This window comes from Aphelocoma coerulescens, chromosome 2, assembly GCF_041296385.1.
Source record: "Aphelocoma coerulescens isolate FSJ_1873_10779 chromosome 2, UR_Acoe_1.0, whole genome shotgun sequence".
In the NCBI taxonomy this organism is placed as follows: domain Eukaryota; kingdom Metazoa; phylum Chordata; class Aves; order Passeriformes; family Corvidae; genus Aphelocoma; species Aphelocoma coerulescens.
The window spans coordinates 143,345,292-143,367,859 of NC_091015.1; the positions used below are offsets into that span (position 1 = coordinate 143,345,292).

General features: G+C 37.0%; 1 protein-coding gene across 2 annotated transcripts in view; it reads right to left on the reverse strand.

The window, feature by feature from the left end:
• Positions 1–2,515: 2,515 nt before the first annotated feature.
• Positions 2,516–22,568, reverse strand: part of TRIQK (triple QxxK/R motif containing) — a 61,458-nt gene continuing 41,405 nt past the window's right edge. For both annotated transcript variants that reach the window (XM_069005125.1, XM_069005124.1), the window contains 2 exons: positions 17,675–17,760; positions 2,516–7,767 (listed from right to left, as the gene is read on the reverse strand). In XM_069005125.1, the coding sequence (XP_068861226.1) occupies positions 7,654–7,767; positions 17,675–17,760 (200 nt within the window). In that variant the 3' untranslated portion in view covers positions 2,516–7,653. The remainder of the gene's footprint in view (positions 7,768–17,674; positions 17,761–22,568) is intronic.

The following is a 22,568-nucleotide window of genomic DNA, read 5'->3' on the forward strand; positions in this document are numbered from 1 at the left end:
TCTTTTAAATTGAACATATTATCTTTTAAATTGCACAACTCCTATGCCGCAGGAATGATTCTTGTTTCCAAAGGCCCTTGCTCATGGGGAACATTTTTTCTTTTTTTTTCTGTAAAGACATATAAAACAGAATCTATCTTTTTCTGTAGATAGGAATTAATTCAGTAAGAGACATCTCTTCTGTGTATAGGAGCCTAATATAGTGTAGAAGAAATACTTGCCACTGTGGGTTTGAGGGTGCTACATTCACAAGCAAAGTGGGCTGTCTCAGATGTGCTGCCTCTCCATCACCCCATAACTCTGACATAGCCCAGTCGAAGCAGTGTGTACGTGAGGTTGAATAATGCATGGGAACAGCCTCTCAAGCATTTATTTTAGTCCTTTCATTTGTCCTTCAGGCATTTCCCACTCCATCCCAGTATCAACTTGAAAATTTCTTAATACAGAAGATAAAACCCGCTGACAAGAAGAATTTCAAAACCATTGCTCTTGTTAGAGTCATACATCTGATATTTCTGTGGAGAATTTTCCAAATTTCATCATCACAATCTTCAGAAAAAGTCATACATATTACAAGTAATTCTTATTTTGAGTTAACCCTTAACAAAAGGGATGTAATTATCATTCTTTAACATTTCAGATGAGAAGCTATATTTGACCAAACTGTATCACTGACCACTCTTAATTAAAGGCAGCAGATGATCAGTTTATGAGAAAAGAAAAAAATCACATGTATTCTCATGAATAACACAGCCATGTTTATAACTTGTCTTATTTGAATGAGAACTCAGAAGCCTCTATGTATAAGTGCAAGGACTGTCAAATTTAATTCACAAGAACAGGTTGTTCTTCAAAATAAAAATCTATATAGTGTACGGGAGAATGCCCCCACATATATTGCCTAACTTTAAATTAATTTGCGGCTTTGGTAATGGTCTAAAAAAGCTGCTCTACTCTCTTTTCTGTTTAGTGCATCCTGTTATTACTGGAGCAGCAGAGATAGAGTGGAACAAAGGCAGACTACTGCCTGAGAAGGGCAGGTCAAGAAAGGCTATGATTAATGAACATAAACATGGTCACCTGCAGTCAGGAGCTCTTTAGGGCAATGAAAACCCATGATACTGTTGTTAAAACAGCCCTGCCTTAAGTAGAGAAGCATAGTACCCTAGCTCATCTTAAGCTGAAGAAGTCATCAAAAGGGAAGTAGGCAAAACCCCTGAGTTTCACCATGCTTGCAGCTCTAAAATTTCCTCAGGCAGGAAAGGATAAATAAAGCTGCCCTGAATTCACAATTTGCTGTCCTCACCAAAACAGAAAAAAGTTTTACTACATTGCACAGTAATAGCAACTTGAGGCCTCTTCAGCTTCAGCCAGGTGAGAGCAGGGGAAACAGCAGGTCATTCCCCAGCAACTCCTTGCAAAAGGATAAGGCAGCAGGCCTCATACTACCAAAGAGCAGTAAGCATGAGAGTGGCATTCTGTGACTGGATAGGAGTACCACAGACAGTAAGGGAAACAACTATGCTGAAGAGTTTCAAAAGAACAAAAGACAATTTTTCTGGCACCTTCCTGAGAACCTAATAAATAAAAGTGAAATAGCTGAATGTCTCAGCATCTATTTACTTGTGGCAACAAATCAGGCACCAGTAATGGTAGGACGCTCACCCCGTAGGTTAAGCTCTGCTCTGTTCTTTTTGTAGCCTGTCCAAAGCAATCCAAGACTGCAGTCCTACTCTAAACACCAGCAGCTCCCCACTGAGCCAGAGAGATGCTTTAGAAGTGCAGAATCAGCAAAAGGGCTCCCCTGCCATTTCCCTCGACATCCTTCCACTCTGCTAATAGTATCACAGGAGAAGGTGCCTCTAGAGAAATGTGGACATTGCCAGTATCAGAATGTTTACACTTAACTCTGTAACAGACACACAAAGATACTCTAGCCTGGCATAATATGACTTTCTTTACACGTGAAGGCAGCAGCAACTACTCTGTGTAAATCCCCAAACCCTGTTTCTTTCTTACTGAAACAAATGACCCACTGGTCCAAGAAGAAGCTGCTTTGCTCCTGACACCTTTATCTCCTTGTGGTCCTTTTATCATCCTATGAAAAAGAAGAAGTTGTGGTAGCTCTGATTTGATATCAGATGTATCTCTTCTTGAGCAACATGGTGAGTTGCGAGGTGGTTGGCTCCTGGACGAACTGGCCATTTTGCTTTGATTTTCTCCCAGTCTTGTCTAGAGGAAGTGTGATAGAACGTCTGTTTGTCACCAAACTTCAAACTCTGCATTCACCTCCTGTGGCTGTGCTATTTTAAATTCCATCTTTGTGAAATGGCAAAAGGAGTACTAAAGATCATTATGTTACTCAGCTTTTCCATGGTTCAGCAAAACAAAGCTCTTTGTAGCTCACATTTGTAACTGATGTTGATGCCTGAGATGTGGACACACACCTTTGAGGGAGAGTTTGGGCAAGGCATGAACTGTGGTCCAGGGTGGACAGCTCTTATATGCGGTTTGTAGCTATGGAGAATAAGACAACAGAATCAAGCCTATTGATTGACTAGTCACGTATTTATTTGTGGTTTTAACATGCAAAACCAGTATAACAATCACGGAATTTAGAAAAAATGTAGCACTGAAAAAAAGTATTCATGCAGAATTGAGTATTGTACTTGAACTATCCTCCACAATCATCAGTTAGTCTGTCCCAATATTTATAGTTCATCATTACAACTGCCAAAACTGGCAACCACCAGGATTGTTGTCTCAATTAAGGACAGTAAACAGATTGTCCCATTTTTTTAATGAAAAAATCTAAAATGTAATACTTCACAGTTTAACATGTTTATTCATTTAAACGAGCTAAAAAATAGTGGTGTGACATCTGCTTGAGAGACACTGGTACCTAACATTTTGGCTGTCTCCCCACTAATTTGATTGTGATTAAGGGGGGATAAAAGGATGAGTAGAGGATTCTGTCAATTAAATGAATTGATGAACTGCAAAAAAATTTTTTTCACTCTTGGAAATGTGTAGAAAGAAATACATCTACAAAAATGCATTACAGCAAACTAAGAGGATGATGGGGAAAAGTACTGCAAAATATCTCCGCTGGCTCTTTCAGGGAAAAAATATTGTAAGCATAAGATCACAGACAATCTTTGCCAATTTATTCATTTCATGGCTTCACTTCCTAAAGTGCAGACATAATCCACTGTAAAATCTTTTAGGATGCAGTTCCAACATCACATTTCTGCTGTCTTATTGATGTGCCATATTGTTATTTTCTTAGTCATAAGCACCACTAATTACTATGCTACTGTAAGTAGAACTTGAAATGCGATCAAGATCTGTAGTATCTTTTTTGTTGGCACTCTAACTTGCCTACTCTGCTTTTCAAGTACAGTCATCTACAGAGAATCATCCCGAATGCATTTGACCTTCACCAACTGGCTCAGTTGTGCCTTACAGGCACAATCCCTTATCAGTCATCACTCTACTGGGAGCTGCTAGCAACATTTTCCTTCTTGAAATGGCAGCATTCAAAACTTGGCCCTAAGTCAGAAGATAAGCCTCTTCCATGGTAGCAATTTTCATGGAAGAGGCATGAACAGTTTTAAGTAGGTCCTTAACTGTGCTTTCCTTTAGTAGGGTTGTTCAAAACCTATGTTTTCAAACACAACTTTTATGTCAGCTGCTCTAGAGGACACCTAAGTAAACAGATGACTTTGCTTGTGTCATAGCTATCTGCAGTTATGTGCTGCAGCACAATCTCCCAGTCTACATGTCATCCCTGCTACAGCTGGTCTGATGCATGGAAGGAGCTATTTCTGATCCTGAATCACATGATGTCTATATGATATGCAACAGTGAACTTTAACTAAAGCATTCTTCAAGAAAAGTTTAAATGTATCTCTAGGGTCTATTAGGGAAATGCTTAATGTGCCTCCTAAGCTTCCAGTAAAATATGTTTATGGACTCTAGGAAGTCAAGCTAGAGCCTTTCCTTGGCAATGTTCACTAGAAGCACTAGTAAAAATCCTAGACTGAGGCTTCTGTCCTGAGATGGTCTACATGCTAGTTCTTCTTTTGTAGGATCAAAGGGAAAAGAAAAATGGCCTAGGAAGATGTACTGAGCAAAATCACTGCTGGAAGACTGTTATGCCTTCCTAGCCAGAGATTCTTCCAGACAAGACATCTGCTCCCACCCACAGCACAAGGACTCAGTATAGGCATCTCCTCCACAACCTCTGCTAGAAAGAAACTCCGTTTACTCCAGGAGGGCAACAACACTACTGATGTCTACCTTTTCCTACAGGTAAATATCTTTGAAAAAACTCATTAAGCCAGGTTTGCCATGTAAATTATTTGATCAGCAATACTTATTTGAAACAAGGATATAGAATTATTTATTTTATAATAAAAAATTCTTGTAAGACTGAGGTGATAGAGCTACATGGATCAACTGCAGAAAGAGATCTGATGTATTGGTATTGGGTAGGAAGCCAAATGAAGTTCTCTTCATTGTCCTTTAAGTATTCATAGGCCACATTTAGTTTTAATATGAGCTTAGGGGCTAGAACTGCCTAAAATAATCCAGATATTCTAAAACTGACATCAGTGCTCACTTTTTAACATTGTGCTGTTTAGATTGCTTTAATGTCATTTCAAATGCATACATAATTCAATGTGTTCAACATTAATAAGAGAATCAAAATAGAAAAAAAACATTTCTTAATAAAATAAGACACTGAGCAACTCATACAAAGATAGATGGTCCAAAATCCAAAAGGCATATTTCAATCTCAGATATAATTAAGGGCAAAATAAACCACATGTCCCATTAGGAATTATTGTACTGATAAGAGAGGAAGTATATTTGTTGCAATATTGACCATGTATTCCTATGTACACTGAACAGAAGTCTACCCAGTCTAAGCAAAAAGAAATTTTCCCCTTACATGAGACTATCCTTCTAGTACCTGAAGGGAGCCTAGAAGAAAGATGGACATTTTACAAGAGCATGTAGTGACAGCACAAAAGGGAATCGATTCATACTAAAAGAGAGTAAATTTAGATTAGACATTAAGAAAAAATTCTTTATTCTGAGGGTGCTGAAGCACTGGAACAGGTTGTCCAGGGACGCTGTGGATGCCCCATCCCTGGAAGCTGGACGGGGCTTTGAGCAACCTGGTCTAGTAGAAAGTGTCTCTGCCCATGGCAGGGGTTTTAGAACCAGATGATCTTTCAGGTTCATTCTAACCCAAACCATTCAATTAATTCATGGCTCCATGATCTTTCATGCAAATGAAAAGACCTAATTCAAACAAAGCCAACAGATAAACTGCAAACTGTGGGCAATATGGACTCATAAGCCACACACAGGGAAAGCTGACAGAATCACATATATATGCACTTCAGATTTGGTCTGATTCATAGTCATGGGAAATGGAATATTCCTGTTCTAGGAACTTCATGTTCACAAATTTGACAGTAAATTGCTTGCTTTTTAACACAACCAATTGAGAGATGACCTGCATGAAGGGAGTAACTACACATCTTTCTCAGACCGCACATGACCCAGAGAGCTATATGCTGACATTAAGAAAGTAATCTTCCCAGCATGTTATAGAACATGAAAACTGCTAACAGGAGAGGTCTGCAGCTTCTGTGACATGTGGTTGGGCACTGGTGAAGTGAAAGGCATGTCACATCCAAGGAGACAGCTTGTGATATGCTTTTCTCTCCACTGGAAGTTGGGCTATGTGTCAGATAATGCTTCACCATAAATTCAACATGTTGCGAGGTGTTTGGTCACGTGTGCAACTAGCACTGGACTATAAGTCATATGCACGCATAAATGTTAGGATTTTGTAACAGTCATAATTAGAAAATGAGCTATATTTGCATATATATGTTTCTCTTTCATATATTTTTTGGAAGACTGTTGTACTCTGAATTTCTAGAGCCGCTGTTTTGCATTGCATAAAGTGAATGAAGACGATGACACATATGAAGTGGATCCTTAGAGACTCATAATGTATATGGTCATAGTTACTGTATGTTTTAAAAATTAACTGTATTGATCCAAGTTTCTTAAGTGGTGATAATGGTACCGTGTCAATTTAAAAGAAATATATTTTCCATTATAATATTTGCTGCAATTTGTATCCCTTTGTCTTCAAAATCGCGATAAGAAATCTTAGGTATCTAAGGAACACGACAGTAAATATCTCAGCTGCAATTAAACCTAACAATCAGCTCTGAAGCTGATACCAAAGGCAAAGCCAAGCTAGTTCACTAACTCCAGTATTATGAAAACTTTTCTGGAAGTCAGTCTGCCTAAACTTCCTTGCCACATTCAGCACCAAGGGCTCTATGTGTTTCTTGATATCAAACTCAGAGAAAGGCTGACCACATTTTTAAGAGGATCAAAACTGAGTCTTTACATCCACAAGCTGAGTTATATGCCAAACTCAAAGCAGAACAGGATAAAGCCAGAATTTTAAAGCTCCCTGCAGCTGCTCTGACACACCAAATTCTTCAAGTGGCTTCTGGCTATTAAAAGGAACAAAAATGCTATCTACAGTGCCTAATTTGAAAGGTAATTTGCAAGAACTGAAGGATGTAATGGAGCCAAGATTTACCAATTATTAGTACACTGGAAAAAAAAAGTGTTTTCTTATTACTTACAATCTCTCACATTAGTTTGATGATTAAAATGACTGTATAGCTGGAAAGAAGTGTTTTTATACAAAATGCCCCTAGCAGGTAGAGCAAGTTGATACCAAAAGAATCTGGAAGAGAATAATTAAAAGGCAATTTTGACTTTATATTAATAGTAGACCGATACACTAATTAAAACCAACATCAACTAAACTTTCTATTTACACTAGTTCAGACAGCACAGGAGGCAAAGAACTGTGTTTCAGAAGCATATGTGAGTGTTAGAGCTTCTGTCATCCAGGTGCCATTTCTAACAGAACACATGTGTGCTGAACAGTTGGCAAAAGAATGAAAAAGATTACTGCAGATACATGGGCACACAGAATCTGGAATGAAAATTAAGTCCATATAGAAGGTGACAGACTGCTTGTAAGAAGGTATTTTTTTCCTACAATTTCTTCCATCTTCACGCATGTGCATGCATGCACAAGAAAGATTAAAAGGGAGAGAAAGGATGAGGTGTTTTTGATATATTTTAAACACAAATGAAGAAAAGACTTTTTATTTGGTATTTCTGCTTTCTTTTGGGAAAGGTAAAGGAAGCTAATTTGGTTATTAGGAAGCTCTGATTCCTAAATTTGGTCAAGGCAGACACTCCTCCTGTGAAGTCAGCATCAATACCTATGATAATAGTAGCACCTGTCTTTTGACATCAAAGTTCTCTGCCTGAGAAAAAAATAATGTAAACAATAAACTTCATCTATTGTACTGTTGCTCCTGGCTTTGGTGTTAAACAATAACACTTGGCCAGGCATAAGTGTTCTTATTTTGGAGACCTGGAATGTAAGTGACTGACGTATTGTAAAATGTTCTTATGAATTTGGACTGCAAGAAATGGTATCGTTTACTGTCTTACAGTAAAGGGGACTGTGTGTTCCTATGTAGTCTTGTTGAAGCTGAAGAAATCTTGATGATAGATTCATTACATCTGCTAGTTTTCATCTGGATCCAGATCAAGGTCAACTTCATTGGAAACATTAAGATAAAAAAAAGCATAGAAAGCCAACAAAAATACCAGTATAGCTGCAAGGACAAGGGCAACTTCCTGTAGAAACAAAAGAAAACAAAAACCTGTTAGAAATAGTACCATATTTTCAGATTAATCATAAATAAATATTACTTGCCTTCTATAATGCACATCAAAATAACATCACACATATAAAATTGCATCAGGCATTGATGTTTTAATGATTTCTCTACTGTGGTTACCATTTCAGATATTGTAGAATCCATTCACTTAATGAAGATTTTGGTGAGTCTGCTATACCATCAGAAAGAGGCTATTTAGCTTAAAAATCTTTAGTCTGACCTAGAAATAGGAGCTTTATATCTTATTATCCTATTCCTTCTTTTTTAAAGGAAAAGACAGAATTCACAAACCACAGTTTTGAACACAAATTTAAGTTATGAATTTACACTGTGAATTTTGATGTTTTCTAGCAATATGTTACTGCTTTTTGCCAACAAATTTGTAATTTTTTAATGAAGCAAACACAGTATGGTGGAAGTCAATGAAAATTGCTACCTCTACCTCCCAACCTCCTGGCATGCAGTACAATATGGAACTACAAACTCCTTCAGAATTGGATCAAACTTTTCTTTCTTCCGCTCTGCAATAAGGCAAAAAGCACAACAATTTGCACTTGCTTCTCTTCCCATAAAATATTGCAACTTGCTGCATCTTCCTTAATTAACATAAAAGAGACTTCCAAAGTATACATGATTTATAGCAGCTTTCAGAAGCAGAAAAATGTTTTTGTACTACACATATTCATTATGTGGCTGCCTATCATCTTAAGGCTGGACTCTGTAAAAATATAATAAATTATTGTATGATCATCCTCTTTATTTTCTTTCCTATATTCCTTTCCTTTCTATTTCTTTCAAAGACACAGTATTTCACATTTTAAAGTTTTTATTTTTCTGTAAGGCACAGCACACTTCCTATAGTGTTGACTCTTGTTTTGCTAGACAATGAAAGATGAAACTTGAGAAAATTCCTTCTGTCCCTTCAGCTCACAGAAAGTGTGACTGTACAGCTAACAACATCTACTGCTTCACTCCTGACCATCACGATGTATTTTTAAGAGTGTGCACTCAAGATGCTCCAAACATTAGTACAGTCCAAACCCCACTCTCCCTCTAAAGAAAGAAACCAAACTTCCCCTCCAATTCTCAGCTCCATGTTAAGCTATAAAACAACTACATCGGAACAATCCCAATGTACATTTAAAATGAGAGAAGAAAAAAAGTTCCATGATTTTATGACAACTGATCTGAATTGGTACAGAAGATGTCACATCAAACCTACTCTGTCAGTGAGACTGAAAGGAGATGCCTACACTGAACCAAGACAAGACACCATTTACTGTCCAAGGACAGAATCTGGCCCTCTTTGGCCTAAGATTCATTGTGTCCTTTAAGACAAGCCAGGTGAATTCTTCCCAAAAATGACCATTTCTTCCCTTAGACTAGAAGGGAGCGCAGATGGTGTCTCTGGTGTGCACTGTGGGATTAATCCTACCCAGCATCTCTACACTGGTGGTGGCTTTGTACCAGCATTGTGTGTCCACTGACACGAAGGAGTTAAAACTGTGCATTTCATTTTTTAGCCCATAATCTGGCATTCTTCTTTGGAACAGCATTTCATTTGCATTTACATGAATGCATTATATAGTTTATCAGAATGTTGGATCAATAATTCAACATATGCCATCTAATAAATTTTGAAATACTACTGCCTAGTTGTCATATGTTCTATAGGAGCATATTCTTTATTCTATAGAAACCTTTGCTTTATATTTTATATGGATGATTGAGATGTACTTTAAATTTGTTTTACCACATTAAAATTGCTCCTGCAAATTTGCTAAGGCTGTTGGCTACAGATTTCAGCTACATTTTCCTCTTAGAATTGTACCATCCTCTGAACTTCATCCTCCTGATTCAAATGATTTGATTTTAAAAAAAAAGTACATCTAATTCACTAATATATTAAAGGAAAGTGATTTTTGCTTTGTTGCAGTTGCAACACGTCAGTATCTCACAAAAGGGCATGGCAGCATCAGACAGGTTTCATTTATTTCCTTGTATCCACAGCTGTGCTCCCAGACCCATCTGGCCACACAGCTACTAATCTTAAGAGGATGTAATAAACAAGTGACATACAACTGCAGGCTCCATCTGCTCAGGAGAGTGGACAACAAAACCGTACAATGCAGGAACCATTCACACTTGACACAGAGAGCAAATTCATTCCAGTATTAAAAAGTTTTTCCCTTGTTTGGATGCCACACTTCCCACGCTTTCTGCTTTACAATAGCTTTACCTTTCCCTTCCCTTCTCCCCAGTCTCCCTTACGAAATGCTGTGGTAGCAGCAGCAAACTTTTGAGGAACCTCTGCATTAAAGATTTGTTTCAAAGGAAATGGAATTGGGAAAATCCTGAGTTTTATTCTCAGGCTGCCCAGTAACTGCTGGAGAGAAGCAGTTCTTTAGTTCCTCTGCCTAAGTTTCACAGTGAGTTACACTGTGATAACAATACTATTTTCCTTGCACAGCCATTAGGAACTGGGTGGCTGGATCAGTATTTATTATTCCTGGGAATGAAAAGTCTTACTGAAACCCCAGGTTGGAGAATTATGCAAGAATATTAATTTTGAGTTACTGAAAAAGGCAGAGTAACAAAAATCTAAAATAAATGGCCTAACAAAGGACATCTGGCTCTCAGCCAGGGATATGCAGTCTCTGAAGAATTGCATCCGGTTTATGAACTTTTATAAACATAAAGTTTGCAAGGTAAATAGCAAATGAGATCCTACACCACTATACTGTATTTGCAACAACAGATATATATTGTCATTTTAATTTGTTTTATACTTGTCAGGCTTTGCTATTTGTATTTTAAGTCATGCATAGAAATGAAATGCTAAAATACTCCCTGCTTGGCATATATAGCTCCCTTTCTCTTGCACTTTATGGATCATCCCCGTCATCTTCTGAAAAATCCATTTACGCAAAGGATTTCACCATGAATAATTAAAGAATATAGAAAAAGTCCTATAGAAATAAACTTACAATGATCAGAGGGTTTTTTACTCCCTTTCTTTTTTCTTTTATATCATGGTACAGAACACTAGGAAACAACATCCCTCCTCTCAAATCCCAAAGTACAGTCCTTTAAAAAGGAACAGAATTTTCTATTTTATTCTCTTGCATTTACAATAACATATGTAGAACCCTACCGATTTCAGTTTAAGTTTTACAGAAACTTTTCATAAAGGAAATGCATACCATTACAGCATAATGTAGATTTAATTCTCCTATCATTTTTTTGTCAGTTTTATGTCCCTCATGCCAAAATACTTGGATTATGTCCTCAAATTCACCCTGATGGAGCAAGTGGCAGAGCTGGAATCTAAACAAGATTGATCAGAAGATGGGGTGAGGAAAAAATGTAAGCTATGATAACACAAATCTGGACACTGTGTATGGCAGCATCATACCCTACACATATAGAGAAATATAATTCTTCCAGGAAAGTTCAGGGCGATTTTACATGTTTTTTAATTGTCCTTCAAAGAGAATCACACCTTTTTTACCTGAAACCTGCTTAAAACTAAGTGAAAGAGTACCACAAATTGCTCTCTTTGAAATGCTAAACTATTCCTAGCTCTTTCTGAAAAGAGACAGAAAGAAACTCAAGCTGACCAAGGACACTTGTAAAAATAAATATATATTAACTTGAAAATCTTTTTATCTCATATAGTTTTTAACAAAACACTTAAGGTGGATATTCACTGCGCCCACTTTTTAGAGTTTCAATTAAATCATATTTAAAAAAAAATGTTTACTTCCTTAATGCAGGACATTCTACAGCTAACAGAAGGCAGCAAAAGTAATTTATGAAATTTTATCCACACTTTTTCAGTTCTAATTTTTTACTGTAGGTGGAAGAGAGATCTTCTTCAGGGGGAAGAGAGATCATTGTTGTCTCAAATAATGAGAACAAGGTACTATTAGAGAGTCATCAAAAACTATATGCCTACAAAGCAACAGGATTCATTTTAATACAGCTAAAAGCAAAATAATATATACAGGTATCAAAGATGAAAATAGTACTTATAAAGTGGAGTACTCTGCCTTGAAAAACTATGACTCTAAGAAAGTCTTTGGATTTCAGGAGTAGCTACTCCCTCAGCGTGATTTCTGGATGTACAAAGGTGGAGGAATTTCCAGCAGGGAGATGACCAGTATTTATTTTATCATAGAGAATGAGAGGTAGTTTGGTTACAGCATATAATTATATACATCTTATTTGAGTAAAGCATTTCACAGTGTGCGGTCCTTCTATCCTGTTTACAAGAAACTTTCAAGGCCCAGCTGCAGTTAGGTAAGTTCAGCCTTGAACTAAGATGCCATTTTCTAGGAGCAAGAATGATTGAACATTCTTCGGGAAAATATGGACTTCCATAGCTGTGAGTCTTTTATCAGCTGATCTCTCTCCAAAAAGTACAATTTTATTTAGCAATTGTGAAGAATACTTCAACTCGGGCTTGTGTGAAAAGAAGGACCTGTCTGCCAGCCTTGGAGTCAGCAAACTCAGCTCTCCTAGCTGTTCCTCTCCTTCAGGGCCATAGGAAAACTCAGATTACTTCCACAGTCAATGTTATATTCTGAACCCCTGAAGTATCAGGTTATTAAAAATAATAGCATCCTATGTTTAACTGCTCAGACTTTTTTACATAACATAAAAAGTCTCCTGATGTTGAAATTTTCCTCCAATTGTATTGATTTCTTTTCTGGGACTTGAGGTTTTGCTGTTGTTGATTATTCTTTGAAGTGTTACAGACTTGTCCTAAGTAGAGACATAAGAAGGCTTGAGAAAGATGAGCTACTGCTCCAAGCTGGTACAGAAAATCCTCCTAAGATTTTACTTGGTGCATCTTCTTCACACCTCAAACCACCATGATTACAATACATGTGTTCAGGTCAGTCAAGGGTCTGATTTTGTTCTTTACTTTTATGTGTTGTTTCCCCTCTCTTTCATTTCAAGGTCAGGGATCAAAGCCTGACCACTGGGATAACTGGGCACATCACACTTTATTTATTGGTGGCACATTAAGCTGCTCTGCACTTTGTGAGACACATAAGTTGGTTTGAAGACCCAGTACTTTGGCCATTAGAAAGTGCTTGGACTTTGCAGAAAGTCTTTGGATGAAATTTTATGATCTGTAACATATAGAAGTGCAGATCAAATAATCTAATAGTCTCTTGTGGCCTTAATTTCTGCAAAGCTATGAAACTGTATCTTGGCAAATATAGTTGACTAATTTAGCAGATTATGAACAGCATGAAATCGGAGAATACCCCTTGCCAAAATACACTAGGAATGTCTTTTTATCTATTCATATCTAACTTGTTCCAGATGAGATAAACTCTCCATAGTGAGGTAGCTAATTACACAACAGATTAAGCACATATGCAAAAGGATGACAGACAGTAAGCTCTCACTTTGTCTAGGAAACATTTTTTCCTTAGCTGAATTGATGTACTATGTTGCTAATTCTCTATGGATTGATATTCTGCAGTCAGTTATGTCTTTGCAAGTACTTTGCAAATACTACTTTTAAGATTTTTGCCTACCTTTCAAGAACACAGAAAACTTCATCACTTGTCCCATGGACCACTGATTTGTTCTTGCAGCCTGTGAAAAAAATCTCTCCCCAAGAACTCCCATTACTTTCCGTCTCTGCATACCAAACTCCAGCTATCTGGGGGCAAAGCTTCTACACTTCTCAAACCATTTTCTGCTTGTCACCCTCCTGCTGGCACATCTTCCTCATCCACTGAGAGCAGAGCTAGCACCAGTGGTGGAAAGGCCTTCCGGCTCTACTTCGTAAGGAGGAGCAGCTGGACAACAAAACAACCCAAAGAAAGTTCAGAGGCTCCCTTTTTGGTACTGCTACAAAGAATTTTGTCTTATCCAAACACCAGGAGACAAACAGCATACTCCTTTCTCTTGGAGTTGTTTCTTAAGACAGGGGTCCTGCTTTTCCAAGAGACACAATGTATTTTGGCACTGTCTACATTAGTGTCACATATACAAACAGAGCCAGTACAATAGCTCTGCTAAAATATTTAATCTTTCAACATGTTTAAAGAGCAAATATGACACACCAAATACGAGCATGGTCACCCTGCTTGAACTAACTTTTGATAGTTATTAGTGCTCAGCTGCTTCTCTGACATTATCAACACAGATAAAAATCCCTCATTGGGGAAATTAAAAAGTACTAAATGCCAGTGACTGAAAGAAACTTTGTTACTTTAAACCTTGCATTAAAATGACAAGGCAATCAAAGTTTGACAAGACAAGCTAATTAGTATGCCAGCGATGAAATGTGAAGAATCTCCAGGGGATTGGTTCTGAAAAGTTTTATGTCATTTATAGGGCCTTTTTTTAAGCTAATGTTGTCAGCTCTCATGGTGAAATACACAACATTTGAATTTCATTATCCTCACAGAAATTAAGGACTAAAATCCCTTCGATATTTTCTAGTTCTCTTTTTTTCCACCCTAAATACTACACTAAGTCTTAGTTTATAGCAAGACATTTAAATTCTTCAGGACACTAATGCAAAACAACCCTAGAGTTACCAATGACATTAAAAAGCCTATTGTTTTAAGAGGCTGTATGGTGCTCAGTGTGTTAGCTTATTGTGTACTTCACAGAACTACAAAAATATTCCCCTTTCCCAGAGAGTTTATACTTTTACATTTATCCTTCCTCTACAATATTTTTATTAACTTTAACTTAGCTTTTTATAATAAAAGGTTTATTTTGAAATGCTGCATACTGCATCATGTACTGAATAGCTATGTATATAAACAAATAAAATACATTCCAAATACATGTATGTGTCTGGTTTCTTCTCAAACATTTACAAGAACTTTGGACTTTTATTTTTATTTATTATTTATTTATTTATATTTAAACTGCCTACTGATTACAGCATTGTAGTTTTATCACTTTTTTTCCTCTCAACACAGATTGAAGTCAATCAGCTGCTACAGCACAGAATAAGGGCCTACATAATAAAAAAGACTAAAATCCCAGCCTTTGGAAGATGAATCATGTTGCTTATTACAATCACTCATCACAGGGATAAGGAGGAGCTCTTAAGAGACAGAGAGGAGTGGAAATGGGTTTCTGCTTGGTGTGGCAGGCAAACCCCCTCCTGACCTACCTCACCTCTCCAGGTGCCCTTAAACAGTAGATAAGAGGCCCTGGAATTTGATGACCAGGGAGATGAGAATGTGAATGAAGATCCATCCAGGTTGGAGGGGTTGCGTAGGGCAGGGCAACCTACCCCCCACATCAAAACCTCCTCAATTAAGAAAAAAAGGAGGGTAGTAGTCATTGGTGACTCCCTTTTGAGAGGAATGGAGGGCCCAATATGCCAGCTGGACCCAGCCCATACTGAGATGCGTTGCCTTCCTGTAAGGCCATGTAAGGGAAATCACCAAGAAACTTCCCAGCTTGGCATGGCCCACTGACTATTGCCCACTGGTTTTCCAGGTGGACACACACAAAGTCCCAGCAAGACTAGGGATGATCACGAAGGACCTCAGGGCCTTGGGACAACTGATCAAGGGATTAGAAGAACAAATTGTGTTCTCTTCTGTCCTGCCAGCTGCTGTCATACCAAACGGACGCTGTCAAGAATTATTTCAAAAATTATCCAGAGAACAATGGAGTATTTAGGATAGGTGTGGAGGATGAACGTAAAAAAAGGTGGCACTTGGACAGCTGAAGGATCTTAACACTGGACTGATCAAAACATGCTGTGCCTGAAGAGAGTGATATAGGTTATGGGGCTTCACAACTAAGAAGCCTCTCCAGGGGTAAGAAGGTGATTTCCCTGCAGACACTCCAGGAGCATCTACTGTCCATGGTGAAGTTCTGCTGCTGGAGGGATTGAGCAGGGTGAAGAGCTGTCACCGCAAGATGGGAAGAGGTGAACCTTTACTCCAAGACATTAAATACGTCTCGCTCCCATGCTGTGCACTGCAGGGTCTGTCAGCAGAAGTGCAGTTTATTCTACAGAAATTGCCCATGTTCTGGTAGAAGTACTGTAACATTTAGTAAGCCTGAGGTTGTTGGCATTAAGCAGGCTCACTGAGAAAGATGTAGTCAAAAGCCCTGCTTTCCTTTCCCTACAAGCAAATCCCCAAAGGGAAAGGTGCCCAACTTACCTTCCTTTTTGCTTCAGCTCTGTCAGCTTTTCTCAGCAATTTGGAAGCAAAACAAATTACTGTGATCTACTTGGGGATGATCCAGTTTGGTTTTTTTTAAGGTCCAGAAGCACAAAAAAATATTACAGCCAGAAGAAAATATTTTAGAGATTTTTTTTAAGGCAGAGGCAGAATTGCAAACCTGAGACATCACACAGTGCAACCAGCAGAACCCCAGAACACACCCTCATGACCTGGAGAGCACATGTGCACCTTGATGGCAGAAGTCCTTTATTCACTAATACTCAATTCTTCATTACATATAGATTATGCATATGCTTTCCCATTCACCCTCATTTTTAGGAAAGAATTACTTAAGAAAATAAGGAAATGAAACAGGTTTTGAAGGACAAAATCTCATGCTCTTCTCACTTGTGAAAGACATGCAAAAAACTTGTACATTTTAGAAGAATTAGGCTGTACACTAAGTCTCCAAGTAGAACATCACTTTTAAAAGGTCACGTCATTGAAAGAAAAATGAAAAGAAAAAGGAAAATTTAATAAGGAAGGAAAAGGAATTCAAAAGGTTAATAATCTATCCTTTAAACAAAAAAGGCAATCTACTTTTTCTCATTAAAACCTGACACACAGCACTAACTGAGGAGATTATGTTGTGAAAACATACTGCATCGCATGGTAATGCTTGATCGAGATCAGCAATCAGGAGCAAAAAGAAAGCACTGTTTCGTGATTATAATAGCAAATTCTGGAAGACAACCAAATACATCATCTGGCAGCCTAACAGCTGTTACAGCTTGGTAGTAATACCTTGGCATTTGCTATAAGCTATAACTTGAAAAAATTGATTTCTCATCTGCCAGAAACAAGAAAATGTTCTCCTTTTAACATTTCTGAAGTTTCTTTCACTAGACTATCCAAGTAATGGATCCACTTTTTTATTTATCTCAGGTTTTACTCCTGCTGCTAAGTTAATAGTGTATCAGATTAAAAAAATAAGTTTGAGGAAAAAAAATACTGGAGGCAACATAAATAATGTGTGTTCAGACAGATCCCATTTTGATGACACACTGGGTAGTAGATAACAGAAAATATTTCTAATTGTCCTCCTTGCTTATATTCACAGCTGTGAACAAAAGTAATTGTTATACTTCATACTTGCCTGAAAAGGGTACATTTTCAAAATAAAGTTTAGTACCTTTCCATATGTTTTGCTGTTAGCTAAGCTTTCCTTTTCCAAGTCAGAGGCAGTACACAAGGATATAGACTGAGACAATAATGCTGAGAATTAACAATACTTAACAAACCCAGTCTTCAAATTACTACTGGTATAGGATCAGAAGAGGAACTTTGGAGATGTTTATTGTAATTTGTCTAACTGTATGAAATAGTTAAAGAACTTGTTCTGTGTGTAGACAGGCTCCCCAAAACCATCAATTTTCTAAGCACAGTACTTTAAACCTTAAAGTACACATGCATCATAACAAGGACATAGACTATGTAAAATCTTTCAGCATTTCAAATATTCAAGTTTTTTTAGGGTTAAGTAAAAGCAATTCATCATAAATATTTTAGATTCTAGCATTCTACTTAGATTTTGAAGTGTCATAAACAATATCTCTCAGAAGTCAATATTCACACAGTACATCTATGGGGAAAAGAAACAAAGGTGGTTTGAGCTATCAAAGAGGTCTCTACCTTTACGCCTAGTGCAGTTTTCTTGGCCTCTGCTTTTAATCTTGTAGCTCTTAACATAGGCCTGGTTTTCTTATAATCTTGTTTCCCTAGAGAAAAAAGCATATTTAATGAAAACGCTGCAAAAAGAACATAAAGAAAGTGAGCATTTATTTCAGTTGAAAAGTCAGGTTTAACACATTAAAAACATCCCACACTCCAGCATTTTAAGCAACAGCTACTCTGTAACACAGGGACTCAATCTGTGGAACAACCATCCTTAACACAAACAGTGATAGCAACAAGATCCAACAAATCAGTGCAGAACCTGTTACTCCACAGTGACATCAAAATACAACTATGGATAGTTATCCACTGGAACAATGTTTAATAAATTGCTCCATAGGAATCAGCCAGCAAATACCTAGATTAAGGGTAGATGATGTTTTTCCCTCTCATTGAAATCAAAAGTATTCATTAGAATTTTTCTTGGTTAGTCATCTCTAATGCATATACATAAATGTGCAATACAAGACATTCTGGTGAATGTAAACATTTATAATTCTGAACTGGAATATTACTTGCAGGTATCAGAACTCAGAGATATGGAGATCAGTCTAAGTAAATGCTAATAACGCCATTGCTTGACACCATCTGCTTATAGAAACACGTTACACAAAATCTTCTAGAACTTTCTACAAGTTACAGGGACCATCTCTTGCAGTCACAGAGTGCAGTCCAGGGCTTGACTACTGTGAGTCCAGATGAACTGAGTTCAGATGAGGACATGTAATTATTCAAAAATGGTAGAAATGGTATAAATCATTTATCTCAACTAAATAACAGCATAAAACACTTGGTATCTCTCAGGGATATTTCTGCTGTCTGAAAGGCCTGTTAGTATTTTATTATGAACTATTAACCATACCTTCTTTAAGTTAACAGATGTCAAGGTACAGATACAGTCACAAAAGGAGAAGAAAAAGAGGAATTTGTGAAGAAACTGCTCCAAGGGATAGAGCCTCAGTACAACAGCTTTGGTTTTTTTAAAAAGTCCTTTTCATTTTTTCACTCCTAATGCATACATATCTTTTTTTTTCTTTATGCCTACTTCCAAAGCCAAGCTTTAATGCGTAAAGCAGAGTGTCTGGCCTTTTTCAGATCACTAATTTTACCTATTTGTACATTAGCTTTCATTACTGCTACAGTCAAATAATTTAACCTTTCCTCTATAACTTTGTCCAGTGGTTTTGTATACAAAAATCCCATTTGTCCAAGCAGATGTGATTTTACATTCATAATCAATAATGCAAACTTCTCATTTTATGGCTACCTTCAAAACTGGGATATTATAGTGTAGTGATGAAATTCTGAAACATGAATGTCTTCTCCAGTGATATACTGGATTCATGGAAACACACTTCTGACTTTATCTACTGGTGGTATCACCCCGCTCATACTCAATACAAAGATTGTCTGTGTAGCATACTGTGAATGTTGACTACAAATTTGCTTTCATTATATAATCTCTCCTCAGTCCTATGGATTATATATTGTGAAGGTCTCCATATTATTCTTTGGTCAGATACTATTCATAAAAGACTTGAAATAACTTAAAATACTCAATGACAAATGGAAAAATAACCAAAATCATATGTATTAGGAGCAAAAAAAAAAAAAGGCAGCTTAGAGGAAAAAAGCGAAACTTAGAGGATAAAGAAAAGATGACAGAAAGATGATTTATGTCAGATGCTCCAATATATTCATCTAGTCAATATATCTTTTAAGCAGGACAGGACCACTGCAGCATTATTTTTCAGAAGTCAGTAATATCTGATAATAGGATGCATCAGGAGCACAGTAATTTTTAGAACATTTAAGGAAAGAATTGCAGAAACCACAAAAATGGCTAAGTCATGAGATTAAGCCAGCCAGAGAGAGAATGTGTTTCTGCTCTCTAAAGTTCTGCACTCATACTTTTGCCATGTAATAGTTAAAAGATCTTTCAGAATTTCCATTACAAATGGCAGAAGTTTATTACTCATAAAAATACACTCCAGGCTGAAATTTGGCATAGACACATCCTAGCCTTGAATTTTTTTGTTTGTTTGTTGGGAGCCAACTTTCATAAGTCATGCAGCTGTTCTTACTTACTTGTGAACAAACTATAGAAATGTATAAATCTGAAATGTTTTAAGCATGAAAAATATCTTAGTTTGGAACTATATAACTGACAAGCACTAAGTTCAATCTCAGTTCTCATAATTCAGGTTTGCTGCTCTTCCATCAGGGGTAAATGAAACAAGACGGTCAGAGATTCCCCTTCCAGTGATGCAACAGCATTAGATAATGAAAACTAGAAAGTTTGGTAAGGTCCTTTATGAATGGGACACAAGTGAGATAGTAAAACCCTTTCCTCCCATTGCCCATTCTCCCTCCTCTTCTCCACAGCTCAAGTGTGAAGGCGACACAAGCAGGGGAAAATACTGCATAGAAGACCGAGTCTGTGAAATACATCTATGGGCAGGACCATGTTTATTCATCCAAATGAGAAAGCTTATTGGTACTCTTTCCCTTGGTTTCAAGCACCCTGCTACTCTTTATTCCAGTATCATGGCAACAGCTAAGACTGGATTTTACTTATCTAGAGAATACTTCCAGATTTATATTAAGTCTGATATGAATCACTTACTCTCCTATAGCAAACAGGCTATTTCAATGATGACTCTAGAGCTGGTAGTTCTCCAAATCCATGCACCTGCCATTAATTTACCACTCTCCTTGCTAAACGTAATAGCCAAAAGGAAGAAAATATGGTAGGGAAACAGTCTGAGTCCACCAAGTGCAAAAGTATAAAAAGGGCATCTGTGGACTTCTTTGTAATGAAAACCAGATTCAGAAATAGTACTAGAAGACTCTTAAAACATGTGAACTTTCTGAGGCCTTGGGAAAGACATCTGAACTACAGGACTATAAAGAACAATGAAATGCAAAGCTCCTGCCACATGAATACTAATCATTACCACCTGGAAAACAAGCAGAAAAAAATAATACAGGCTCCATACAGCCTTCCTTCTTTTGGGCTTGCAAATTCAGCCAGTTGGGATAAGTATATTCACACTCTCAATGTCTTCTAGTTTTATCTCCCTTGTCCTGCAAGCCATCTTGTACATTTATCTGTCAGAGTCATCAGATTAAGCTATTTCTTCTTCTCAGGAAGTGATCATCAAAGCCAGTTGAGACAGACTCATCAGACAAAGCCCCATTTGTCTGCTTTATCCAATGCCTATCTGAGACACCAAGTTTTCCTGATGGAATATATAAAGGCAAGAAGAAGCCAAAAAGATAGAACTGGAAGATGTCCAGACTAAATCTTACTTTTCGTACTGCTTAAACAAAATCCTTACCTCTTTGACTAGTCATTATTGTTACCAATTTGTCATCTCTTCTCTCAAACTCTAAACTTTAGTGCCAGTTTTCCTTAACTTTTTTTTTAAAACTACCCCAATTTATTTTTTTTGGAACAAATGTACCACTTCTTTCCTTTTTCAGGTCCATCATTTCCTTTCCATTTCTAAGGCCAAAGAAGTACTCCATGATAAGACAACTATTTATACTGACTACAGCTCTCTGCTTGTCCTGCTTCCTGACAGTCCCTCCAAAGATTATTTTACTAGCCGTAGGATTAGAAAAGGGTGAACATAAGGGTGACATACAGGGAGCTTTTTAGCTACTAAAACAGCTATATTGTGAAAAATGACAAAGGGTGCACACTTCAGAGTGGGTATTAGGGATTCATACAATATGCAACGTGAGTTTGTATTTCTTCATGTAACTAGGAATAAATATCTATAAATTTTGCAAGATTTTTTTTTTTTAACTCTGCTTACAAAGGAAATTGAGATCCCATACATCTTCTATTCAATAATTTTAATAACATATTAGAGATGACCTGATCTGGTATATTCAGTATTCTTTTTAATTAAACCTCCAATAATATGATGATAAATGCAAAACTTAAACTAAATAATATGTATGAGCTAGACAAGTTCATTAAGTTCTGGGTTAATTTTTTTTAGTCTACAGAAATACTGTGACACTGCCAGGTAGTATGCACAACACTGTACTTCTGCATGCATACCAAGCTCCTTTATACATGTAAATGAGAATGCAGCATGTTGATGAACACTGTATTTCAGAAAACTGACTACATTTACGATTGTGTTTAAAGATGTTGCTGTTTAAGACACAACCTGAAAAAATCTACAGAATAACTTCATGAGAAAAATAATTGTATTTCCAACCCTTCTAGATATTTACTCTTTCATTCTAACAATAGCTCATTACTGGAATTGAATAACAGACTAAAGACTGCCTCTCTGCTTTTCAATTCATCAGGCTTAAGCAGAAACAGGACTGCATCTTTGGCCTTTGTTGATGCTGCTGTCCAAGCTTATTATCATATGAATATCTAGTTATTGTTTTATAAATGTTCACATTTCAGGAGCTCCCTGCTTTCTTTTCTCTCAGCAGACTTTACAATATCCACCTTCATTATCATCATGTGGCAGCATTGCTCTTTGCCTGCATTTGCTACTTTAAAAATTAATGCACTGCTATTTTCTGAATACTGTACTGCGTAAGCTGCTTATGAGTACATTATGCTATCAAGCAAGCACATGCAGAAAAGCTTCCTAAACTGTTATTCTTTCAATGAAAATACAGCTGGTTCTGCTTCAAAGGCACTTCTTTTCACCTGCAAATGGACTTGCTTCTACACTTATTCCTCAATTCATTGTCTTTTATTTGTGTCTGCAAATCTTTAATTGCCTTTAATTAGAAAGAAGTAAATTCAGTGCTTTAATCTTGCAAATACATTCAATCATAATTCTGTCTGGGATGAATACCAAGTTCTATT